Below are 24,521 nucleotides of genomic sequence, written 5' to 3' on the forward strand. Positions count from 1 at the left end.
ACAGGAGGCTGCTAAATAAGATGAGAGCCCAAAGAGTAGGAGCAAGTTACTGGGATGAATAGAGGATTGGCTGATTGACAGAAGGCAGAATGTAGGATAAAGGGTTCTTTATCAGGACGGTAGTCATTGACTAGTGGAATGCAGTCGGGGTCAATGTTGGGACCACAACTATTCACGGTATACATTAACAACCTGAATGAAGGAACTGAGGGCATTGTTACTATGTTTGCAGATGACACAAAGATAGGTAGTTGAATAGTTAATGCTGAGAAAGAGTGGTGGCTGCAGAAGAACTTGGATAGGCAAAGAAGAGGTAAATGGAATACAATATGACACAGTGTGAGATTATACATTCTGGTTGGAAATACAGAGGCGTTATTTATTTTCTAAATGAGGAAAGGCTTTGGAAATTTAAAGCAGAAAGAGACTCGGAAGTTGGAGGTCAGGATTCTCTTAGAGTTAACATGCAAGTTCAGTTAACAGTTAGGAAAGCAAATGCAATGTTGGCATTCACTTCAAGATGGCTATAAAACAAGAGCAGAGATGTACACCTGAGGCTGCATAAGACTCTGGTCAGGCCACATTTGGAATATTGCAAGCAGTTTTAGGCCCTGCATCTAAGGAACGATGTGCTGGTGTCGGCCGGGGCCCAGAGGAATGATCCTGGGATTGAAGGGCTTGTCATTTGAGGAGCAGTTAAGGAATCTGGATCTCTACCTGATGGAATTTAGAAGAATGAGGGGATGGCAGGGATCTGATTGAAACTTGCAGGATTCTAAGAGGCCCGGATAGAGTGGATAGGGAGAAGACGTTTCCACTAGTAGGGACTGACTAGGGGCACAAACCTCAGGGTGAAGAGGTGACCCTTTAGAACTGAGATGAGGAGGAATTTTCTTCAGCCACAGATGATTAATCTGTGGAAATCTTTGCTGCAGAGGGCTGTCGAGGCCGTCATTGAGTGTACTTAAGACAGAGATAGATAGGTTCCTGATAAGCAAGGGGATCAAGGGTTACAGAAGTCTTAAGTGCGAACATTCTCTACAATGCTCAGCACCATTCACAATTTCTGAATTATTGAAGCAGTCCGTGCCCAAATACAGCAAAACCTGGATAACATCTAACTTGGGCTGAAAAACGAGAAGTAACATTCGTGTTACACCAAATGGACTGCAGCATTAGACAGCTCACCACCACTGTCTTAAGGGCAACTAGGAATAGACAATAAATGTTGGCCTTGCCAGAGTCGCGCATATTAATACATTTTTAAAAATTGAAGTATGATCACATAGGATGAATGCTGAAGGGCAGTAGGTCCCCTTTCCTAAAATGGCATCCATGGAAGAGATGGGCTTTTACAACATAATGATAATTTTGGATCAGAACCTTGGAAGCGAATAGAATTAATGAATTTACTTTCACAAATTCGTCACCTGATTTCAAATCGTGACCACTAACCTGTTCATCTATCAACATGTTATCAAGCCCCTTAAATTACAATAAATGTTTTGCAACTTTTAAAAGGCAACAAATTTATAATTCAATCCTTTTATTTTCCTTTATAAGTTCAGTCTTTCTCTTTCATATATTTATATGAACGTTTTAACAAACTGCTACTTTGACTAAACAAAGACAAGCATACAGTATATTGTGCAGTAGATTAAATGTCAGGCTTGCTACGAATGTACCTTTGCTGCAGAAGCTGCCGTAAGCACAAATGTGGAGAAGACAGGAAGCGGATATTTGGTATTATAAGGCCAACATTCAATGGTTGCTCCCATTGGCAAGCAAAAGAGAGGTACTGATGCAGGCAGTGGAAAGGATTCATAATCTTCCTCTGGATACCTACATATTAAACCTGTAGAGACAAGACAACAGACAAAAATGAAAATATCTACATTAAAACCATTCTCATCTGTGTACAATGATTTTTGAATGTTGAAACTACATTCAGATTTAGAAGATCCTTTCATGAAACCCAGAAATAATGTATGATCCAAATACAACATTCACTGGACCAGTGTCTCATTAAAATACTGACCAATCTGTAGGTTTTATTTCTCAGCTAATCAATTGTAAATCTCCTGAAGACTGGGAGAGAAAAAAAGCTGGATTCCAATTAGCCTGTCAATGATGACAATTTATGGCGACCAGCAAACAAGAGTGACAGTTTCCCCGACACAATCTCACTGGCACACCCTGGCCTCAGCCTAAACAATGGCAGATGCACCCTGGCCTCAACATGGAAATGCCAAAGAGTAATTGTGCATATAAGGTAAAATTGCAAATACCTTTTAATGGCGCTATATGAGAATTATATGCCATTTTCAGATCAATTTAAAGCTTAAAGTTACATTCAGTGCATCTTAAAATCTACTATAGTAGTAAAGGAAAGACTATGAAATTTGGAATTCTTAGGAAGAGTTTAATGAAATTGCGATGAACTATCGAGTTCAAATGATCTTTTCATTCATGCTCTGATCACTCAATATTAATACTGTCTCACTTCCAAATGCTTTGTTATCTTATTCACTAAAAACATCAAAACTTCAGCATGTAAAATAAGTTCATGTTGGCAAAACTCCTAGTGTAAGATGATCAATTTCCTAACAGTATACACAAAATCAAAATTTTTCAGATGATTTTTCCTTGCCAAAAAAGTTATCCAATCATGGATGCAGCACTTACCAGCTTTGTATGCTATACTGTTTGTCTTGGCCAAGGACTTTTTGTAACACAAATATACTGCTGACCCCCACTGCAACAGAAAATGAAATAAATCACTAAACTACTAATACAAAGTAACACTCTCCAAAACCGCAACATAGCTACTAACTAGAACTACCAAGGTCTGTCCAGATATATTTCTGTTTAACCTGTTTTCATTACAATACAAAGAATTTTAGGCATTTTGTAAAAAGACGTTTAATTATATTTTTTCATTTTGTGCCTTCGGGTGTCTCTTGAGCAAGTCTATATAAATCTACATATCCATTCACAAAAAAGTTCTTCCCAAATATTAATTGCAAAAAACGAATTCCATAAAAGAAAGAAATGTCACTGGAATAACAAGCTGTTCTTAGAGATCCCAAAGGAACACATGCAGTCAGAGAAACAAACAAGGAAATACTGAAGTGAAAAGGCAATTACAATAAAGTTTTTTTTGCAGCATGCAAGTTCCAAGTACTTATATTCACTAGAAAAAGAACAGCTTTCTCCAAGCTTGGATGTGAGTAAATGGTTTCTGCCAAATATACAACCATTAGCTAATCAAACATATCCTTTAGTTCAGGAATGTATCATCTTGAAAATAAAAACTCCCCAAAGTAAAATTAGTTATCAGACATGGTTTGGATCAGAGTCTCTGCAAGTCCACTGTGATTTATTTTTGGAATGTTTGAAAAAAAGATGAAAGGCTCTGGGGACCAGTAGTAATTCATTCACCAAAAGGGAAAAACAAACAAAAGTCTGCTGATGACATGGAGTGAAGAAAACAATGTGGACTACTACCCACTGATGACCACAAGGTACAAGGTTGCACGCACAGAATTTGTATCTTCTGAAACAGGCCAAATTCCTCTTCATTGACTCCATGCGGAGCTTTTACAGCAGCTCAATTCTTGGCAAAACCTGCAAAAGTTCACTTTCACAATTCTAGTACAATCCAACAAGTTAATTACTAGCAAAATGACTTTTCCTTCTGCAACATGTTAGTTAGGATGCACTGCACAATATTTAAAGCATTAATCTTTGAATTACATATTCTTACCATTAAGAAAATTTTCCAGCAGCTCTAACCAGTGGTACAACACTGATTGGATGACTACAATCTCCTGTTTATTATCTTGCTAAATTACAGTCAGAAAACATCCTGACAATCTAGAATGTCTTGGGAGGACAGGAAATGTTACACAACTCAAGGTTAAACAAAAGAACAGATCTAAGTATCAAATGCCACTGAATCATGCGGCCCTGACTCAACACTTTAGATTAGATTAGATTACTTAGTGTGGAAACAGGCCTTTTGGCCCAACAAGTCCACACCGACCCTCCGAAGCGCAACCCACCCATACCCATTCCCCTACATTTACCCCTGCATCTAACACTACGGACAATTTAGCGTGGCCAATTCACCTAACCTGCACATTTTTGGACTATGGGAGGAAACCAGAGCACCCGGAGGAAACCCACGCAGACACGGGGAGAATGTGCAAACTCCACGCAGTCAGTCGCCTGAGGCGGGAATTAACCCGGGTCTCTGGCGCTGTGAGGCAAAAGTGCTAACCACTGTGCCACCGTGCCGCTCACATGGGCACTTAGAATTAAGTTCCAGACTAAGGTCCATTCAATAAATATGTTTCACTTCACTGGTTTTACTCGGTGATCTAGCTCTGAAACTCCAATTAAAACATGCAATATTTTTCAAACTAATAATGTGCAAAATAGAAGCTGAAAGACAACTCCAACTAAACATGGTCCAACTAAACATGGGAAGAAACAACATTTGGTTTTTAATCCTTAAGGTTGCCCAGTAGGTTATAAGAACTCTAATGTACGAGAACATGCATTTTAAAAAATTTACTCATGGGATATGGGCATCGCTGGCATTTATTGCTGAGCCCTAGTTGCTTTTAAGAAGGTGACAGTGAGTTGCCTTCTTAAACCGCTGCAGGCCATGTCCAATAGGTTGATGCACAAGGCCCTTAGGGAGGAAATTCCAGGATTTTGACCCAGGAACAGTGACATATTTCCTAGTTAAGACCATAAGACATAGGAGTGGAAGTAAGGCCATTCGGCCCATCGAGTCCCCTCCGCCATTCAATCATGGCTGATGCGCATTTCAGCTCCACTTACCAGCGTTCTCCCCGTAGCCCTTAATTCCTCTAGACAACAAGAATCTATCAATCTCGGCATTGAAGACATTTAGCATCCCGGCTTCCACTGCACTCTGTGGCAATGAATTCCACAGGCCCACCACTCTCTGGCTGAAGAAATGTCTCCGCATTTCTGTTCTGAAATGACCCCCTCTAATTCTAAGGCTGTGTCCACGGGTCCTAGTCTCCTCGTTTAACTGAAACAATTTCCTAGCATCCACCTTTTCCAAGCCATGTATTATTTTGTATGTCTCTATTAAGTCTCCCCTTAATCTTCTAAACTCCAACGAATACAATCCCAGTATCCTCAGCCGTTCCTCATATGTTAGACCTGTCATTCCAGGGATCATCCGTGTGAATCTCCGCTGGACACGTTCCAGTGCCAGTATGTCCTTCCTGAGGTGTGGGGACCAAAACTGGACACAGTACTCCAAATGGGGCCTAACCAGAGCTTTATAAAGTCTTAGTAGTACATCTCTGCTTTTATATTCCAACCCTCTTGAGATAAGAGACAACATTGCATTCGCTTTCTTAATCACGGACTCAACCTGCATGTTTACCTTTAGAGAATCCTCGACTAGCACTCCCAGATCCCTTTGTGCTTTGGCTTTATTAATTTTCTCACCATTTAGAAAGTAGTCTATGCTTTTATTCTTTTTGCCAAAGTGCAAGACCTCGCACTTGCTCACGTTAAATTCCATCAGCCATTTCCTGGACCACTCTCCCAACCTGTCTAGATCCTTCTGTAGCCTCCCCACTTCCTCAGTACTACCTGCCTGTCCACCTAACTTCGTATCATCGGCAAACTTCGCTAGAATGCCCCCGGTTCCCTCATCCAAATCATTAATATATAATGCGAACAGCTGTGGCCCCAGCACCGAACCCTGCGGGACACCGCTCGTCACCGGCTGCCATTCTGAAAAAGAACCTTTTATCCCAACTCTCTGCCTTCTGTTAGACAGCCAATCCTCAATCCATCCCAGCAGCTCACCTCGAACACCATGGGCCCTCACCTTGCTCAGCAGCCTCCCGTGTGGCACCTTATCAAAGGCCTTTTGAAAGTCTAGATAGACCACATCCACTAGTTGAATGGTGAGTGGGTTGGAGGGGAACTTGCAGATGGTGATTCCCATGTATCTGCTGCCCTTGTCCTTCCACATGTAAGCGATCATGGACTTGGAAGGTGCTATCTAAGGAATTGCTAACCTTTGAAGAAAATCTTGCTTGAAGACTTCAATGCTTTAAGCCATACTATCCCCATAACCCTTTATGCCACTAATAATCGATTACTCTCTAAAACTTAGTTAAAGACTGATCTTCCACAGCCCTTTGGAACAGAGAACTCCAAAGATTCACAATCCTAAGTAGACATAATATTTCTTCATTCCAATTCTCAATGGCATGTGTTTTATTTTTAAGTTGTGCCCTCTGTTCCAGAAACATCTTATCTGTATCCACTGTGTATTTTCTCAGTTTGAATGACAGCATCTCTCATTCTTCATAACTCAAGAGAATATAGACATATTCTACCCAATGACTTGTCATAGGAATTCAGAGGTTCAAGTCTGGTGCACCCCATCTAGGGGCAGGGGGAAGAAGATCAAAACTGGACACAGTATTCCAGGCTCAGAACCCAGGGTCTTAGCTATAGATAGGATTTAAACCTTTCAGTACAGAGATGACGAGAATTATTTTCTGTGGTGAGAGTGGGGAGCCTGTGAAGTTCACTATCATAGAAAGTGGCTGAGGCCAAAACATTGTGTTTCCAAGACGGAGATAATATAGCTCTTGTGACTAAAGGGGTCAAGGGATACAGAGGGAGGCCAGGATTAGGGTATTGAGCTCAATGATCAGCCACGATCACACTGAATGGCATAGCTGGCTCGAGGGGTCAAGTGGCCTACTCCTGTCCTATTTTCTATGTTTCTCACACTTATCTGAATTGAATTCAATTTGTCACTGATCTCATCTATACCCTCCTGTAATCGAAGACTATCCGCCTCACTAGTTGCCAGCCCAGCAATTGTCGGAACATCTGCAAATTTACCGACTGACCCTCCTCCATTCAAGTCTAAATCGTTTATGTATACCACAAATAGCAAGGGCCCCAGTGATCAATGTGGGACCCAACTGGACACAGAATTCCAAACACAAAAACATTCCTCGACCATCACCCTCTGCGCCTTGCCACTCAGCCCTATCTGGATCCAATTAGCCAAACTTCCTTGGATCCAATGGGCTCTTACTTTTGCTTTGTGTCTCCCATGTGGGACTTTTCAAAAATGGAAATGTGTTGCTGGAAAAGCGCAGCAGGTCAGGCAGCATCTAGGGAACAGGAGAATCGACGTTTCGGGCATTAGCCCTTCTTCAGGAAAGACTTTTCAAAAGCCTTGCTGAAGTCCTTGACGTGGAGATGGTAGTGTTGGACTGGGGTGGACAAAGTCAGAAGTCACACAACACCAGGTTATAGTTCAACAGGTTTATTTGAAATCACAAGATGGACTATAATCTCATGTTGTGTGACTTCTGACTTCACTGAAGTCCAAGTAGACTATGTCAAATGCATTGTCCTCATCGATACACCTGGTTTTCTCTTTGAAAAATTCAAGCAAGTTGGTTAGACATGACCTCCCCTTAACAAAATCGTGCTGACTATTCTTGATTAATCACTGCCTCTCCAAGTGCAGGTTAATTCTTTCCCTCAGAATTGCTTCCAATAGCTTCCCCACTATTGAGTTTAGACTCACTGGCCTACAAAGAAAATTACAGCACAAGAACAGGCCCTTCAGCCCTCCAAACCTGTGCCAATCCAGATCCTCTACCTAAAGCTGTCGCTCCCTGCCCATTCATCTAACTGTCTAGATACATCTTAAATGATGCTATCGTACCTGCCTCTACCACCTCTGCTGGCAACATGTTCCAGGCACCCACCACTCTCTGCATAAAGTACTTTTCATGCATATCTCCCCTAAGCTTTTCCCCTCTCATCTTGAACTCATGACCCCTAGTAATTAAGTGCCCCGCTCTGGAAAAAAGCCTCTTGCTATCCAGTCTGTCTATAGCTCTCATGATTTTGTAGACCTCAATCAGGTTCCCCCGCCTCCATCTTTCTAACGAAAACAATCCTAACCTACTCAACCTCGCTGCATAGGTAGTGTCCTCCATACCAAGCAACATACAGTTTCCTGGTTTAGCCCTTGCTCCCTTCTTGAATAACAATACCACACAGGCTGTCCCCTAGTCCTCTGGCACCTCTCCAGTGGCCAGGGAAGAATTAACAATAATTGTCAGCATCCCTGTTTCCTCTCTTGCCCCACTCAACAGCCTAGGATGCATTTCATCCAGCCCTGAAGATTAGCCTACTTCTAAGCCCGCCAGATCACTCAGAATCTCCTCTCTGTCTATGGTAATTTCTTTCAATATATCACAATCTTCGCCCTGATTTCTATACCCACATTGTTTCTCTGAATAGTGAACACCATCACAAAGTATTAATTCAGAACTCTACCCACATCCTCTAGCTCCACACACAAATTACTGTGGTGTTTAATGGGTTTTTTTCTTCCCCAGGTGTCCTATGATCCTTAATATACTTGGAAAGCAACTTAAGAATTTTCCTATATTTCCCTGCCATTATTTTCATGCTCCCTTTTTGCTCTCATAATTTCCTTTTTAAGTTTCCTGTTGTACATTCTGTACTCCTCTAGGGCTCCTAATGTTTTGAAGCCTCAGTATCTGCCATAAGCCTCCCTTTTCTCTTAATCCAATACAATATATCCTTGATATCCAAGGTTCACAGAACTTGTTGTTCCAACCTTTATCTTTTTTGGAACACATTGGCCCTGAACCTACCCTATTTCCTTCTTGGATACATCCACTACTCTTGATACAGATTTATCTAAAAGTCTCTGCTTTCAGTCCATTCTGGCCAAATCAGATCAGATCTTATTAAAATCAACCTTTCCCCAATTTCGAAATTTGATTTCAGGCCTAACCTTGCCTTTTTCCACTGCAATCATGAATCCAACAGAGTTATGATCACTGTCGACAAAATGATCCCCACTGATACATAAACTACTTTCCTGGCATGATCTCCTCAAATTGTCCTTCATGTTCCTTCTCTTGTAGGACCTTCTAAAAACTGGCTTAAAAAGCTCTTCTGGATACACTTCAAGAATTCCATTTCCTTCAATCCTTTCACACTATGACTACTCCAATTAATTTTGGGGAAGTTAAAACCCCTACTGACATTATCCTATTAACTTTACACTTCTCTGAAAGTTTCTTACATATTTGATATTCCATTTTTCTTGGACTACTAGGGGCAACTCATACAATTCCAGCATTGTGATTGCTCCTTTTTGGTTTTTAAGTTCTGTCCATGTGGTTTCATTTGAGGAGCCTTCCAAAACATCATCCCTCCTTACTGCTGTAATTGATTCCTTGATCAATATTGCACCATCCTCACCTCTTTTACCTCCTTCCCTGTCTCTTCTGGAATATTGAGCTGCTAATCTTACCGCTCTCTCAACTTTTGTATCAAAAGTAGCAATGACATGATACTACCATGTGTAAATTTGTGCCTTTATCTGCATTGTGCATCAGACTGTTTGCATTAAAATAAATCCATCCAACCTTAGCAAATGCCCTTGTGCATTAACGGGTCTTAATTTTGATGCCTTCTTGACTCCCTTGCTGTCTAATTTGACTGTTATCTCCCCCCGCTGAACCTTTTCTCTGGATCTCACTCACTGCCCAGTTAGTTGAAATCTTCCCCAACAGCATTAATAAACCTTCCTGCAGAGACTACTATCTTTTGGCTCCATTCTTTAATCTATTTCCTAGCTCTCTAAATTCTGCTTACAGAACGTCATCTCTTTTACTACCATGGTCTTGGTACCCTTATATACCATCAATCTGTGTCTGTTTACCTTCCCTCTTCAGAATGCCCGAAGGCCACTGAGTGACATCCCTGACCCTAGCACCAGGGAGGGAACATTCTGGAGTCTCTTCTGTAACTGCAGAAATGCCTGTCTGTTCCTCTTAAATTGAATCCCCTACTACTATAGTCTTGCCATTCTTCTTCCTTCCCTCTTATGCAGCAAGCCCAACCATGCAGTCATGGCATGAGTTTCCACTGATTCTCCCTGCACAGCCATCTGTCCAACAATATATCTCTTAGAAAGGGAATGGCCATAGAAGGCTCCTGCACTACCTGCCCTCCTCTACTCTGCCTGATGGTCGCCCATGCCCTTTCTGCCTGTTCAACTTTCACCTGCAATGCGACTACCTCAGTAAACATGCTGAACTTAGCTTTGTATCATCTGCTATATATTGTGAACAGATGGGATTCAAATACTGATCCTTATAGCACCCTACTAGTCTCAGCCTGCCAATGTGATGATGTCCATGTATTCTCATGCTGTTATAATAGATTTAAAGATTTTTCCCTACCACCAATGTAAGATTGACAGCACTGCAGTTCTGTTTTCTCTATTGTTCCCCTTTTAAATGGGGGTGACATTTGCTTGCTTTCAATCTGCAGGAATCATTCCAAAATCTATAGAATTTTTGAAGATGATCACCAATGCATCAATTCTCTCTATTCAACACTCTGAAATGTAGACCATCAGGTCTTGCAAACGTATCAACTTTCAGACCCATTAATCTGCAATCTTTTTAAGAATACTGGTTTCCTTCAACTCTTAATTTTCCCATGTCAATTGGATCGCTACTTCTGGGAGTTTTAATGTATCTTCCTCAGTGAAATTAGATACAAGGTAATTGTTTATTTTCTCTACCATTTCCCAATATAAATTAACCCGACTCTTTTCATGTCCCCATAGAAGCTTCTGAAGTACATGTTTTGTTTTTGCTAGATTGCATTCATATTATGTTCCCTCATTCTGATCAATTACTTGGTCCTCCTTTGCTGTATTCTATAAACCTCCCAATCCTCAGATTTATTACCATTTCAGGTAACTTTAGAAGCCTGTTCTTTTAACCTTATATAATCCTCAACTTCTTTTGTTCGCCACAGTTGACTGACTTCTTTTAGTTTTCACACCTTGAAGGAATGTATGGCTGCTGTAAGCTATGTAAATGTTCTTTTAGCACTCTCCCATGCCTATGTAAAGTAATGCCTGTTATTGTATTTTCTCAATCCACCTTAGCTAGTTTTTGCCTCATGCCTTCATTACTCTTGTTTCAGATCACTTTCAAACATTGTGTAAAATGCTACCATATTGTGATCACTCATTTCTAATTGTTCTTTTACAAGATTATTAAGTAGCCCCTTTATATTATGGAATACTAGATGTAAAACATGCTGCTCTGTAGTCAATTTCCAAACATACTACTCCAGAAAGCCATCCCCAAGACACTCCAGAATCTGGTCCCTCACAGCTTTAATTAGTTTACTCAGTTTAAATGCAGACTGAATCCAGAGGGGTCTTATGACCGTGATAACATCCTTGCCTCTGAGCAAGAAGGTCTGGGCTCAAGTCCAACCAGCCTTTCAGATGTGTGATAATGTGTCTGAAAAGGTCGATTCAAAATACAAGGAATCTTGTGGCGCAATGGTAGACTATCTCATATTAAGTCCTATCTGAAAAATGAATGAATGTGTAGACTGAAGTGACTTATGACTACAATGTTGCTCATGCTACCTCCATCTTTCATCTCTTGATTAATACCATGTTCCACACTGCAAATACTATTTGGTGGCCTACAATAACTCCAACCATTGTCTGCTGCTCCTTACTGTTTCTTAGCTCCACCCAAACAGATTCCACACTTGTTTTTCTGATCAAAGATTCTCCCTTCTCACTCATCTCCTTCACAGGTAATACTATAACCTCAAGTAGCTACCACATTTGCCCAACAACATACTTCATTCAATAATTAATTAAGCACAACCTCTTCTCCTGGCTCAATCAATGTGAAAAGGAAGTCTGAATTGTTGACTTTTGCCACAATTGAAGCAGACATGAACATTTTCAGTGACTTGTATTTCAATGCAATTTTATTTGTATTTCAATGCACTTTGACAGGAACTCTTTACTCCAAAACACTGTTTCCCACATCCAATTTTGGCATGCTTTCTAGGCTAACACTGGCTGAAGGTTCTGTTACAAATAAGTCACAAAATCAAAGATCTGCAATGGTCTGGATACAGTTTAGATGTAGAAAAACTGAGCAGGAAGTTTACCAAGTGCCCTGACCTAGAAACCCCCTCAACCAACAGCACAAAAATCAACTACATATAAGCAGTTGACTGCCCATGAAACAGCTGCTGCATTTCAAAGAAATGTATCATTTGTGAAGAGCTCTGACAGGTCTGACAACTCAACTTTTCACTTTGTATATTAATGATCTAGATGAAGGAATGGAGGGCATTCTGGCTAAGTTTGCAGATAATACAAAGATAGGTAGAGGGACAGGTAGTATTGAGGAGGTGGGGAAGCTGCAGAATGTTTTAGACAGGTTAGAAGAGTGGACAAAAACGTGGCAGATGGAATACAACGTGGGAAAGTGTCAGTTCATGCACTTTGACAGGAAGAGTAGAGGCACAGACTATTTTCTAAACGGGGAGAGAAATTCAGAAATCTGAAATGCAAAGGGACTCGGGAGTCCTAGCCCAGGTTTCTCTTAAGGTAAACGTGCAGATTGAGTCAGTAGTTGGGAAGGCAAATACAATGTTGGCATTTATTTCAAGAAGACTAGAATACAAAAGCAGGGATGTACTTCTGAGGCTTTATAAGGGTCTGGTCAGACCATATTTACAGTATTGTGAGCAATTTTGGGCCCCATATCTTAGGATGGATGTACTGGCCCTGACGTGGGTCTGAAGGTTCATGAGAATTATCCCAGGAATTTAACTTTGTACACCCCAGTCCAACACCGGCATCTCCAAATCATGACTACTATCGACACCACTAACTTAAAGTGGAGAGGATCTCCAAGAAGATTGCACATATCGACACAGACATCAAGTTTCTACAGGAATGCAGGCAAGCAGGAAAGATCCCAAAAGGATTACGGATCACGAACCCACTTAAGTCGACCTATAACACAGACTACACAGAGAGACTTTGCCACTGCACCTCTCGTAAACTCCTCAATCATCTCATGCACCAACTCTACAGTAGGCGCCACAACCTTGAAATTCAAATGGAGTCCACACTCTCAGCCTGCACTCAGGATACATCAGTACAATTACGTGACATTGCCAAACAGACAAGGTGACAAAACTACAGCACGTACATGCACGCCAAGAACAAAAAACTGGAGAAACTTGGCATTCTCACCGGTAATAGCAAAGCCCACACTGGAACCACAGTAGACAACATCATCACTGTGGGGAAGCCTGTTATCAACTTATCGGACCACACCCTTCGACCAAAAGAAATTGAAGTCCCGAGTAGGAGTCTCAACTTCTGCCCCACCACCAAAATGGACCTGTTGGTTCTGGCAGCATGCACGGAGGAGTTCATCAGACGAATGAGACTCCGGGAATTCTTTCAAGGTGCCAGCAGTGATCCCAATGAGCCCACTGATGAACTGGAACAGTCATCACAGGGATCTGTAGAGGAGCGACCAAAGAAGGTGTCAATTTGGATCCCACCGGAGGGCCGCTGCCCTAGGCTTGACATGTTTGCTCAAACAGTCAGGAAATATATAAATGCCAGATTCATCAGCCGCACCCACAAGGTAGAGCAAAATATCACCCATTCACAGCGCAATGCCATCCAGGCTCTCAAAACCAATCACAACATTGTCATCAAACCAGCAGATAAAGAAAGAGCCATTGTCATTCAGGATAGAACAGATTACTGCAAGGAAGTGTACCGACAACTGAACAACCAGGAACACTATGGCAACTACCAGCTGATCTGACCAAAGAACACACCCGTGAATTAAACGCACTGATCAGAACTTTGGATCCAATTCTTCAGAGTTCCCTACGCGCCCTCATCCCACGTACTACTTGTGTAGGCGACTTCTATTGCCTTCCAAAGGTACACAAAGCCAACACACCAGGACGTCCCATCGTATCGGGCAATGGGACCCTATGTGAGAATCTCTCTGGCTATGTGGAAGGCATCTTGAAACCTATTATACAAGGCATCCCCAGCTTCTGTCACGACACTACGGATTTCTTACAGAAACTCAGCACCCACTGACCAGTCGAACCGGGAACATTCCTCATCACAATGGATGTTTCCGCACTCTACACCAGCATCCCCCACAATGATGGCATCGCGGCAACAGCCTCAGTACTCAACACCAACAACTGCCAATCTCCAAACACCATCCTACAACTCATCTGCTTTATCCTTGATCACAATGTCTTCACCTTTGACAACCAGTTCTTCATCCAGACACACGGAACAGCCACGGGGACCAATTCTGCACTCCAATTTGCCAACATTTTTATGCACAAGTTCGAACAAGACTTCTTCTCTATGCAGGATCTCCAACCAACATTATACACCGGGTACATTGACGACATTTTCTTCCTCTGGACCCATGGCGAGGAGTCACTGATTAAACTACACAGTGACATCAACAAGTTTCATCCCACCATCAAACTCACCATTGACTACTCTCGACTATCTGTCTCATTCTTGGACACATGCGTCTCCATCAAGGATGGACACCACAGCACCACACTCTACCGCAAACCCACAGACAACCTCACAATGCTACACTTCTCCAGCTTCCACCCAAAACATATTAAAACAACCCCTATGGACAAGCCCTACGTGTACACCAGATTTGCTCAGATGAGGAGGAACGTGATGGACACGTGGAAGTACTCGGGGATGCCCTCACAAGAACGGGGTACGATGTCCAACACATCAACCGCCAGTTCCGACATGCCACAGCAAGGAACTGTAATGACCTCCTCAGGAGACAGACAGGTACTGCAACCGACAGGGTACCCTTCGTTGTTCAGTATTTCCCAGGAGCTGAAACATTACGCCATGTTCTTCGTGACCTGCAACACATTATCAATGAGGATGAGCACCTCACCAAGACCTTCCCCACACCTCCACTACTTGCCTTTAAACAACCGCCAAACCTCAAATAGATTATTGTTTGTAGCAAGCTGCCCGGCTCTCAGGACAACTCCATACAACCCTGTCACGGTAGGTGCTGAAGACGAGTCAGAGTGTGGACATAGATACCACCATTAAGCGTGGGGACACTTCCCACCTGGTACATGGCAGGTACTCATGTGACTCAGCCAACGTTGTCTGTCTATCTTATATATTGCAGGCAAGGATGCCCGGAGGCATGGTACATTGGGGAAACCGAGCAAAGGCTATGACAACGGATGAATGGGAACCGCACAACAATCAACAGACAGGATGGTTCCCTCCCAGTTGAGGAACACTTCAGTGGTCCAGGACATTCAGCCTCGGACCTTCGGGTGACCATCCTCCAAGGTGGACTTTGGGACAGGCAGCAGAGAAAAGTGGCCGAGCAGAGGCTGATAGCTAAGTTCACCACCCATAGGGAGGATGTCAACCGGGATCTTGGGTTCATGTCACATTACAGGTGACCACCATTGCACTATACACACACACACACAGGTACTCCTACGCACACACACTGGCACTCCTATACACACATACACCCACACACACCCTTCCCACACTCATACATACACCCCCTCACAGACTTAAGACATTCTGCACTCACTACACACACACACACACACACACTTTCTCACACTCTTAACCTCCAGCCCAGACAGACAGATACACATACACACACACACACACACACACACAGACAGACAAAGACCCACATGCACACATATATTTTGTGGGGTGAATTTGTACTTGCAGGGTTACATTGTACTTTGCTCAAAAACTGCATGCATTCATGTAGAACTCTGAGCTCAAAGACTGCAAGAATTTATGTAAAACTCCATTATCTCACTTTTTAGATTAGAATCAATCTAAACATTATGGCATAGACAGAGAACACAGGGGGCTAACACCTTCAACATATTGTCTAGCTATCACCATTGTTAACAGCTAACCCGAGAATGCAACTTTTTAAAAAAAATGTTTTGTGATTTACACATGAAAGAAGTGAAACTATCACTGTATTCTAACAGATGAAAGGCTTAACAGACAATCAATTTTTCAATGTATAATTTCAGTTACATCACACTGCAAATTTTTGCTATAAATTCTGTGTGTTAGGATTGAGCCCTCCATTACCACCTGATGAAGGAGAGTCGCTCCGAAAGCTAGTGTGCTTCCAATTAAACCTGTTGGACTATAACCTGGTGTTGGGTGATTTTTAACTTTGTACACCCCAGTCCAACACCGGCATCTCCAAATCACAATCCCAGGAATGAAAGACTTAACATATGAGGAAAACTTGAAGACTCTAGGTCTATACCTGACAGAGCTTAGGAGAAGGAGGGGAGAATCTAACTGAAACTTACATAATACTGAAAGGCCTGGATAGAATGGACATTGGGAAGATGCCTTCATTAGCAGGAGAGACAAGGACCCAAGGACACAACTTCAGACTTAAGGAAAGACCCTTTAGAACAGAGATGAGAAGAAACCTCTTCAGCCAGAGAGTGGTGAATCTATGGAATTCATTGCCACAGAAGGCTGTAGATGCTAGGTTATTGAGTAAATTTAAGAGCGAGATATATAGTTAAGGAGATCGAAGGTTACGGGGAGAAGGCGGGAGAATAGTGTTGAGAAACTTATCTGCTATGATTGAATAGCACAGCAGACTCGATGGGCCAAATGGCATAATTTATGCGCCTATGTCTTATGATCTCTTCACCCAATTCAAACTATTCAAATCAGTTTTATCTTGTATGTTGAAAACCTCTAGTGTTCCATCAACTATAATGTGTTGAATTAATTCAGCTCAGAATTTTCAAACTGCAGCCCAATGAATCCTTGGACACGCACAATGAAATCTCGCAGGAGGTGAAAAGTCGTCATATCTCGACTGTGCCTTACTAAAAAAACCAATTATTCTCTAGTAATGATATTGTTTTAACCACGACAGCTGCTGCAGTCTTTCACAACTCATGGCAGGGAATGCATCGATGTTTGCAGTGGGATCCATACAAGGAAGATGATTTGATAGTTAATTGAAGCAAAAGCCTTTTTAAAGAAAATGTGTTCTTTTCTATAGGATTGCTGCAATATTGCAAACTAAAGGATAAACCTTTTAAAATAAGTAAAAATAACAATAATTTTAAATTTCATAAAGTAATATCAAGAAGCTGTATTTCATAACACAAATATTCTGAGCTAAGATAGAATCAGAGATAGCATTACAATTGAGATGACAATGTTGACAGGAGATTAGACAGACTGTTTACAATTTAATCTTTACAATGAGTATAATTAACTTAGCACTTGTATCTGACGATATCCATTACTCTACCCTAAAGGTTACCTGAATGTAGACTGTTGACCTTACCATGCTGCTGTTTAGATTTTTATCCACTCTGCAAAAAGTGTGTGGTGGAGTCTCCCCTTTACTTGGAATAATAATACAAATATCAGTGACGGCTAAGGAATTCTGGGCCATATTTTCTGATGCACGACGGTACGTTATATAGATTCGTTGAGATGAAGTCCCACCACTGATATTAGCAGGTCGGCCATAAGGCGTAGTTTGAATGATCTGACATCCATGCTTTAGTCTCTCTTTCCATTCATATAAAACTCTAGAAAGCAAAACAGGTAGATCAGCTGCTGGGAAAGTCATAATGACACTAAACTAATTCTGCTTCATCAAGCAAGCTTCACACATTTAGAGTTTGGAATATGTTGCATTTAGAATTCAAAATGAGTTGCTTATCACAAATCAAATAAGCGGTTCAATATTAAGTATGCTAGAACTCACACTTATAATCAGTAGAACAAATACCAAAATTGACCATCTAAGAAAATGGCCATTAAGAAATCTTTCAAAGCATATTATGCTAATCTAAGAAAACTACACTTTGATATATTAATTTCAGCTTTTTCACAGATTTTCTAACTGTAATAATCCTCTTGCAAGCATTAAACAATCAATAATGCTCTAACTGCACACTAATATATTATGCTTCGTCTGGAGGCTCACTGAAAATGTTACCTAGTATGGTGACGAAACGTCTGAAAATGAACCTCAGCGAGCAAACCTACATCCATTATGGTAATAATTGGGGAAAAATCAAATGTTTTAAAAAGAAACCAAAAGCACTACAGATGCTGTCAATGAGAAACAAATACAGAATTTGCTGGTAAAGCTCAGCAGGTCTGGCAGCATCTGAAGAGAAATCAGAATTAACGTTTCAGTTCAAGTGACACTTCCTCAGAACTGATGCTGTCAGACCTGCTGAGCTTTTCCAGCAATTTGTTTTAAAAATGTTAGTTAAAAATCGGGCCTGTATTCACTTGAAGAATAAGAGTGGATACTGTTAAAACAAAATGCTGACAGTGCAGCACAGACATTTTATCTGTAGGTGGGGTAGTTTGTAGAACTAGGGATCACTGTCTCAGAATATACAATAAGCTATTCTGAACTGAGCTAAGAAAAAATCTTTTCAGTCAGTGGTAAACCTGTGGAATTCGAAACTGCAGAAGGCTGTGACGGTCAGGTCATGGAAATAATTAAGAAATAAATGGTTAGATTTCTAGAAACTAAAGATGTCCAGGGCTTTAGGAAGACAGTGATAGTGTGGTAATGTGGTGGCATCAGACACCATCATGTTAAGCAGCAGAGGAAACACACCAGACTGAATGACCTACTCCTGCTTTTCATGTTTCGCACTGCTGTCTTTGGATTCCAATCCCTGAACTGATTGCGATTCTGTTGGTGTGTAAATCTAAACAGCTTTCGATGTTTGAAGTGACATCAAACTGCATGGAGTTATAGAGAACATCACTACAATATTGAAGTCAGCATTCTGACTTTTCATTCAACCAAAACCAAATACCAGACAGTCTAAAACAATTCCAACAGCAAACCACTAAGTTTATACAATGCAATTAAATGTAGTAAAATATCCCCAGGTACTTAGGGGAGTGGCAGTAGAAGAACTGGATTAAGAAACAAACCTGATTAAAAAGGCAAGTTTCAAAAGATTATTAATGGCAGATTCATGGGTAGCACAGATAATGTTTTGAATGTGGGGTCAAAACAAACTGGATACCTACCATAGAATAGGAGGCAGTGAATGCAAGTGAAAACCAAAAGCCATCAATGTATCTGCTGGAAGAGTGAGGGAGTGAGGAAGAGGAGAGGAGGGAGACATACAGACAAGAGAGTGCAAGAGAGAGCAAGAGTGAGATAGAGCAAAAGCGCGCAAGAGAGGAGAGCGAACAAGAGGGAGATAAGAGATTTCGGAGACTTTCTTGGACTCCAGTGACTCCTGAAAGGTTTCCAACAAGGCCTCCCCAATCTCCTCAGCTATCTCCTTCAGAACTCTGGGATGTATTCCACCTGGTCCAGGTGATTTACCCACTTGCACATCTTTCAGCTTCCCAGCACCTTCTTCTTCGTGATGGCCACTACACTTACCTCTGCCTCTCGACTGTCTTGAAGTTCTGATATGCTAATAAGGTCTCCAATCATGAAGATTGAAGCAAAGTATCTATTAAATTCCTTTGGCATTTCTTTATTCCTCATTACTATTTCTTCAGCCTCATTTGGTGGTTCAATGTCCACCTTTGCTTCTCTCTTAACGTTACATGTACCTAAAACAACTTAGTTTATATCACTCGCTACCTTAACTTAATATTTCATCCTCCTCTTCCTTATTGCTTTTTCAGTTGTCCTTTGCTTGTTTTCAAAGGTTTTCCACTAATTTTCGACATATTACATGCTGTTCCTAGCTTCCCGTGTCAGTCATGATTAGATTAGATTACTTACAGTGTGGAAACAGGCCCTTCGGCCCAACAAGTCCACACCGACCCTCCGAAGAGCAACCCACCCAGACCCATTCCCCTACATTTACTCCTTCACCTAACACGATAGGCAATTTAGCATGGGCAATTCACCTAACCTGCACATTTTTGAACTGTGGGAGGAAACCGGAGCACCCGGAGGAAACCCATGCAGTCACGGGGAGAATGCTCTCACGGGCAAACTCCACACAGACAGTTGCCGGAGGCGGGAATTGAACACGGGTCTCTGGTGCTGTGAGGCAGCAGTGCTAACCACTGTGCCAATCGTGCTGCCCACATGGTTGCTTTGCTCTTCCCTAGGTAAAAACAATGACTGCAGATGCTGGAAACCAGATTCTGGATTAGTGGTGCTAGAAGAGCACAGCAGTTCAGGCAGCATCCGAGGAGCACTCAGTCTCTCTACTTTTGAGTTGAATTTCTGCTGTGCCTCCTGAAAACCCCCAGAAACTCCTGCCATTGCTGCTCCACTGTTTTCCAATCAACTCTGGCCAGCTCCTTCTCCTTGTCTTTGTAAAAGGCAGCATTCTTCAATTGCGGTCATGAGAATTTCCAACATTGTGTGCCCACTCAAATGAGAAAGGAAGTTTTGCTAGACCTGCTTCTTGGGAATGAGGTAGGCCAAGTAGATCACATGTCTGTGGAGGAATATTTAGTGGACAGTGATCATCGTATCATAAGGTTTAAGACATTGAAGGACTTCAATGGAGCAAGAATGAGGCTGGGCTGGATAAACTTGAACCAAAAGTTGGTGGGAGAAAACTGTAGCAGTACAATGGACTACCTTCAAAAGGGGTGATGGATCAGGCATAGTTAAGGCATGTTCCCTCAAAAGGGAAAGGTAGGGCAAACAAATCCAGAGATTTCTGGTGGACAAAGGAAATAGAAATTAAGTTGAAGAAGAACATCTGGGCCAATAACAGGTGTTTGATAGAAAATACAGAGGAGAAACAAGTTGAATATAGAAGTGGCAGCAATGGATAAGCCGTCATTACTTGGCACTAGGTGCAGATGAGATACATCCAAGAATACTGAAGGAAGTGAGTGTGGAAGTGCAGAGCCAGTGATAATTAATCTTTCAAACTTTCCTGGACTTGGATGTCAGAAGACTGAAGAACTGCAGACATGATGCCCTTCTTCAAATAAGGATTGCAAAGATAAGCCCAGCAATTTTAGAGCACTCAGTTCATCTTTGGTGTTGGGGAAATTACTAGAAACAATTATTTGGGATAGAATGATAATGACATGGAAAAATATGGACTAATCCGAAAAGGTGGCATGGATTTGTTAATGAAAAACTGTGTCTAACTAACTGGCTGGAGATTTTTTTGAAGCAGTAATGGAGAAGGTAAATAAGTGCAAGTTGATGTGATGTACATGGTCTTCCAAAAGGTTTTTGAAACAGTGTCACATACAAGACATGGCAGCAAAATTATAGCTCATGGAATAAAAGGTTTAATAGTAAAGTAGATCCAAATTTGGCTTAGGATAGGATAAAGAGAACAACAGTTACTGGGTATTTTTGGGTTTCAGTGAAGCTACATTATATATTAATGATCTATATCCTGATGTGCAGGGGACAATTTCAACGTTTGCATATGATACAAAACTTGAGAGCATTGTAAACTGTGAGGCCAATGTAGAATTTCAGAAGGACATTGACACGTTGATGGAGTGGGCAGTTGGTGACAGATACAGTTCAATGCAAGGATGTAGGTCATACACTTTGGTACTATTTTATATGATGTGCAGGAGCAGAGAGGGTCACTGAAGGAAGTAGGTCAGGTACAGAGAGCTGTTAGTAAAGCATACAGTTTTTAGGCTGACTAATAGGGGCATAGAATACAAGGCTGAACTCATTCAGAACACCAACCAGTCCTTAACTGGTGTACAGTGTACAATGCTGGATGCCATACTTCAGGAAGGATGTGAATATACTGGACAGTGCACAGAGGTTTACAAGAATAGATCCAGAAATGAGAAACTTCAGTTATGAGGATAGATGGGAGAAGTTGAGACTGTCTTCCTTGGAGAGGAGATGGCTAAAAGGAGATCTGAGGGAAGCTTTCAAAATCATAGGAGGTCTACATAGAGTAGATAGGAAGACGTGGTTCCTGCCCACAAGAAGATCAAGAGCCAGAGAGCATAGATTTTAAAAATTTTGCAAAAGAAGCAATGATGGAAGTAGACTCAATTGAGGCATTCAAAAGGGTAGATGATTATTTAAACAGAAATTATGGGCAGGGTCACAGGTATTAGCATTGGAAGCAATCCAGACAAGCTTCTCTAGATTGGCTCCAGGTACAGAGTGATTTTCTTATGGGAAGAGGTTGAGTAGGTTGAGCTTGTGCTCATCAGAGTTTATAAGAATGACAGGAGACCTTATTTAAACATATTGATTCTGGGGATATTTAGGGAAACAGAGTAAATGAGGAGAAGTTGCTTCCTCTTGTGGTAGAGTCCAGGAACAGAGGACATAATCACAGAGTAAGGGATCACCCACTTATGACAAGGATAGGAAGGATTCTTTCCCTCTTCTCTCAGAGGCTGAGACAGACAGATCTTTAATTAAGTAATGGAATCCAGAACTGTGGGAGTTAAGGCAGGGAAGTCAAGTTGTGGATTAGCAGATCAGCCGGATCTCAATGAATGGCGGAGCAGACATTGTGGACCAATTAACCAACTTCTTTCCACTTTATGCTTTCATGGTTTTGGAAAGAAGACAGGAGATTGGTAGCAAGTGAAAACACTCAGTTGTTGCAGACACAATAAAATTGTCTTTATGTGCATGGTAACAATTCTGTGATTCTGTTAAAAAAAAAATCAAACACTCTTAAAACCAACATCAGTTGTGAAAAAATGGGAAGAATTTATTCATCCTTTTGGGCTTGGTCATAACACTATCCAGTTTCCTCTCAAATATTTCCTGTATATTAATGAGTTCCATATTCTGACAACTCTTCTGGATTTCTTACTGGATTTATTTGCAATCATCTTATAATTAAGGCGAGTAATTCTGGTCTCATTTGAAAAGGTTATGGCTACCCTTAAAAAAAAACTTGCATAATTTTCAAATCTCCATCAGATCAACCATCTTCTGCTCTTTTCCAGAGAAGAACCATAGCATGCTCAATCTTTCCCAATAGCAGAACAGAAAATATGTTTATCATTCCGGTTTATTCTTTTCTCAATGAGCCCAGAAGATGAACAGTACTCTAGGTGCACTCCAACCAAGTCTCCCTACCAGTCAAATACTTGTCCTTAAAATGCTCATTAGCCAACATTTATTTTGCTTTTTCTCTCCTAGCTGCGTTTTGGGAGAAGAACTGTGATTCTTCTGAATTCATAGTACATTTCTGGAAATGGGAAGAAAGAGGGCATAGATTTAAGGTTATTAGCAAAAGAAGCAATGGTAATGTGAGGAAAAACCTTTTAATGCAGAATGGTTAGGATCTGGAATGAACTACCCAAATGCAGGTAGGCAGGTTCAATCGAGACATTAAAGAGGAAATTGGCTCTCTATCTGAATAGGAATCATGTGCAGCCTGTCAAGTACCAACATTTCACCCATGTGCATAATGCAGTATCTCGGCCTTACTGTACAGGTGGTAGTGATTAACAATTGGATCTCATTAGGCTGTGATATCACCATATATTTTAAACAGTTTACTGGAGATTATGATAGACAAGACATGGAACACAAAAAGTTTGCATGATAAGAAAAATCGCACATGATTTTGCAATGCATAATTTGGATCAATGTTAATTTGTATAAACTTTCAGTTACGTACCCCAAGTCAGTCAGAGGTGGTTTATCTCGACCCCTTTTATAGCAAAGCAAAATTTGAGGGCCCATTAAGCTTCCATTATTGAGATCAGCCGATAATCCAGTTTGAGTGGTTTCCACACACGTATACCCCTGGGGAACTTCTTCGCCCAATGATTTCACAATAATAGCCACATCAGTGATTGGTGCTTTTGGTTTAGCTATTTTGTGGCAGCTGTCATTAAACTGTATTTCCTCTTCGAGTGGCTTTGAAGCATTAGTCATGCCTGCCACCACAAAATAGTCTGCAACACGTGGGCCTTCCATCATGGCAGATCACCTGAAATGCAAGAACATCATCAAAACAGTGCAAACACTAATCTGTCACTGCAGGTAGGCAAACTGAAGCTACCCTTGAAAAAGGGAAATCATAGAGCAATTCTAAGGTCAGAAATTTTAGTTGAAATTCTAAAAGGTTCAGCTATTTTAATGACTCTATATCCCGTATCCCCACACAAACATCTTCTTTACTCCATCCCACCACCCCAACTCTTCATTTGATCATATTTCACATGCAAATACAGTGAGCTTCAAATCAAAATCCAAAGTGATACAGCGAAGGATTGAGATTAAAAAGAAAAATTGTTTACATGCCTTTCAAAAGAGAGCACATTTAATCTGTCGAATAACCTATTCATGATCCAATGATATCCATACACAGGCCTTTGACACTATCATCTGATACCAATTTATTTTGAGGTAATCTGGGCTGGCATTTTTCTCTCTGTAGTTGAGGAAGAAGGCTATTAATATTTAATGCAAAGGAGATACATCAGTGATTGGTGCTTTTGGTTTAGCTATGGTTTAGGAGAGCAGGAACAGAAGTAAGCTAAAAGAGTGGGGAAGGAAATAAATTAAAAATAGAAGGCAGGA

At 41.2% G+C, this 24,521-nt stretch overlaps 1 protein-coding gene across 11 annotated transcripts in view; it reads right to left on the bottom strand.

The window, feature by feature from the left end:
* Window positions 1–24,521, bottom strand: part of dennd4a (DENN/MADD domain containing 4A) — a 151,600-nt gene that overhangs the window by 96,927 nt on the left and 30,152 nt on the right. For 8 of the 11 annotated variants that reach the window (XM_043674605.2, XM_043674614.2, XM_087981450.1 and 5 more), the window contains 5 exons: window positions 24,243–24,372; window positions 23,614–23,928; window positions 17,349–17,598; window positions 2,686–2,755; window positions 1,686–1,855 (listed from right to left, as the gene is read on the bottom strand). In XM_043674605.2, the coding sequence (XP_043530540.1) occupies window positions 1,686–1,855; window positions 2,686–2,755; window positions 17,349–17,598; window positions 23,614–23,918 (795 nt within the window). In that variant the 5' untranslated portion in view covers window positions 23,919–23,928; window positions 24,243–24,372. Of the gene's footprint in view, window positions 1–1,685; window positions 1,856–2,685; window positions 2,756–17,348; window positions 17,599–23,613; window positions 23,929–24,242; window positions 24,373–24,521 lie in introns of those variants that run through there. The other 3 variants (XM_043674604.2, XM_043674607.2, XM_087981452.1) reach the window with 2 other exon arrangements.

Source organism: Chiloscyllium plagiosum, unplaced genomic scaffold, assembly GCF_037043375.1.
Source record: "Chiloscyllium plagiosum isolate Xiang-an unplaced genomic scaffold, Cpla_swu_hap1 HiC_scaffold_39, whole genome shotgun sequence".
NCBI lineage: Eukaryota > Metazoa > Chordata > Chondrichthyes > Orectolobiformes > Hemiscylliidae > Chiloscyllium > Chiloscyllium plagiosum.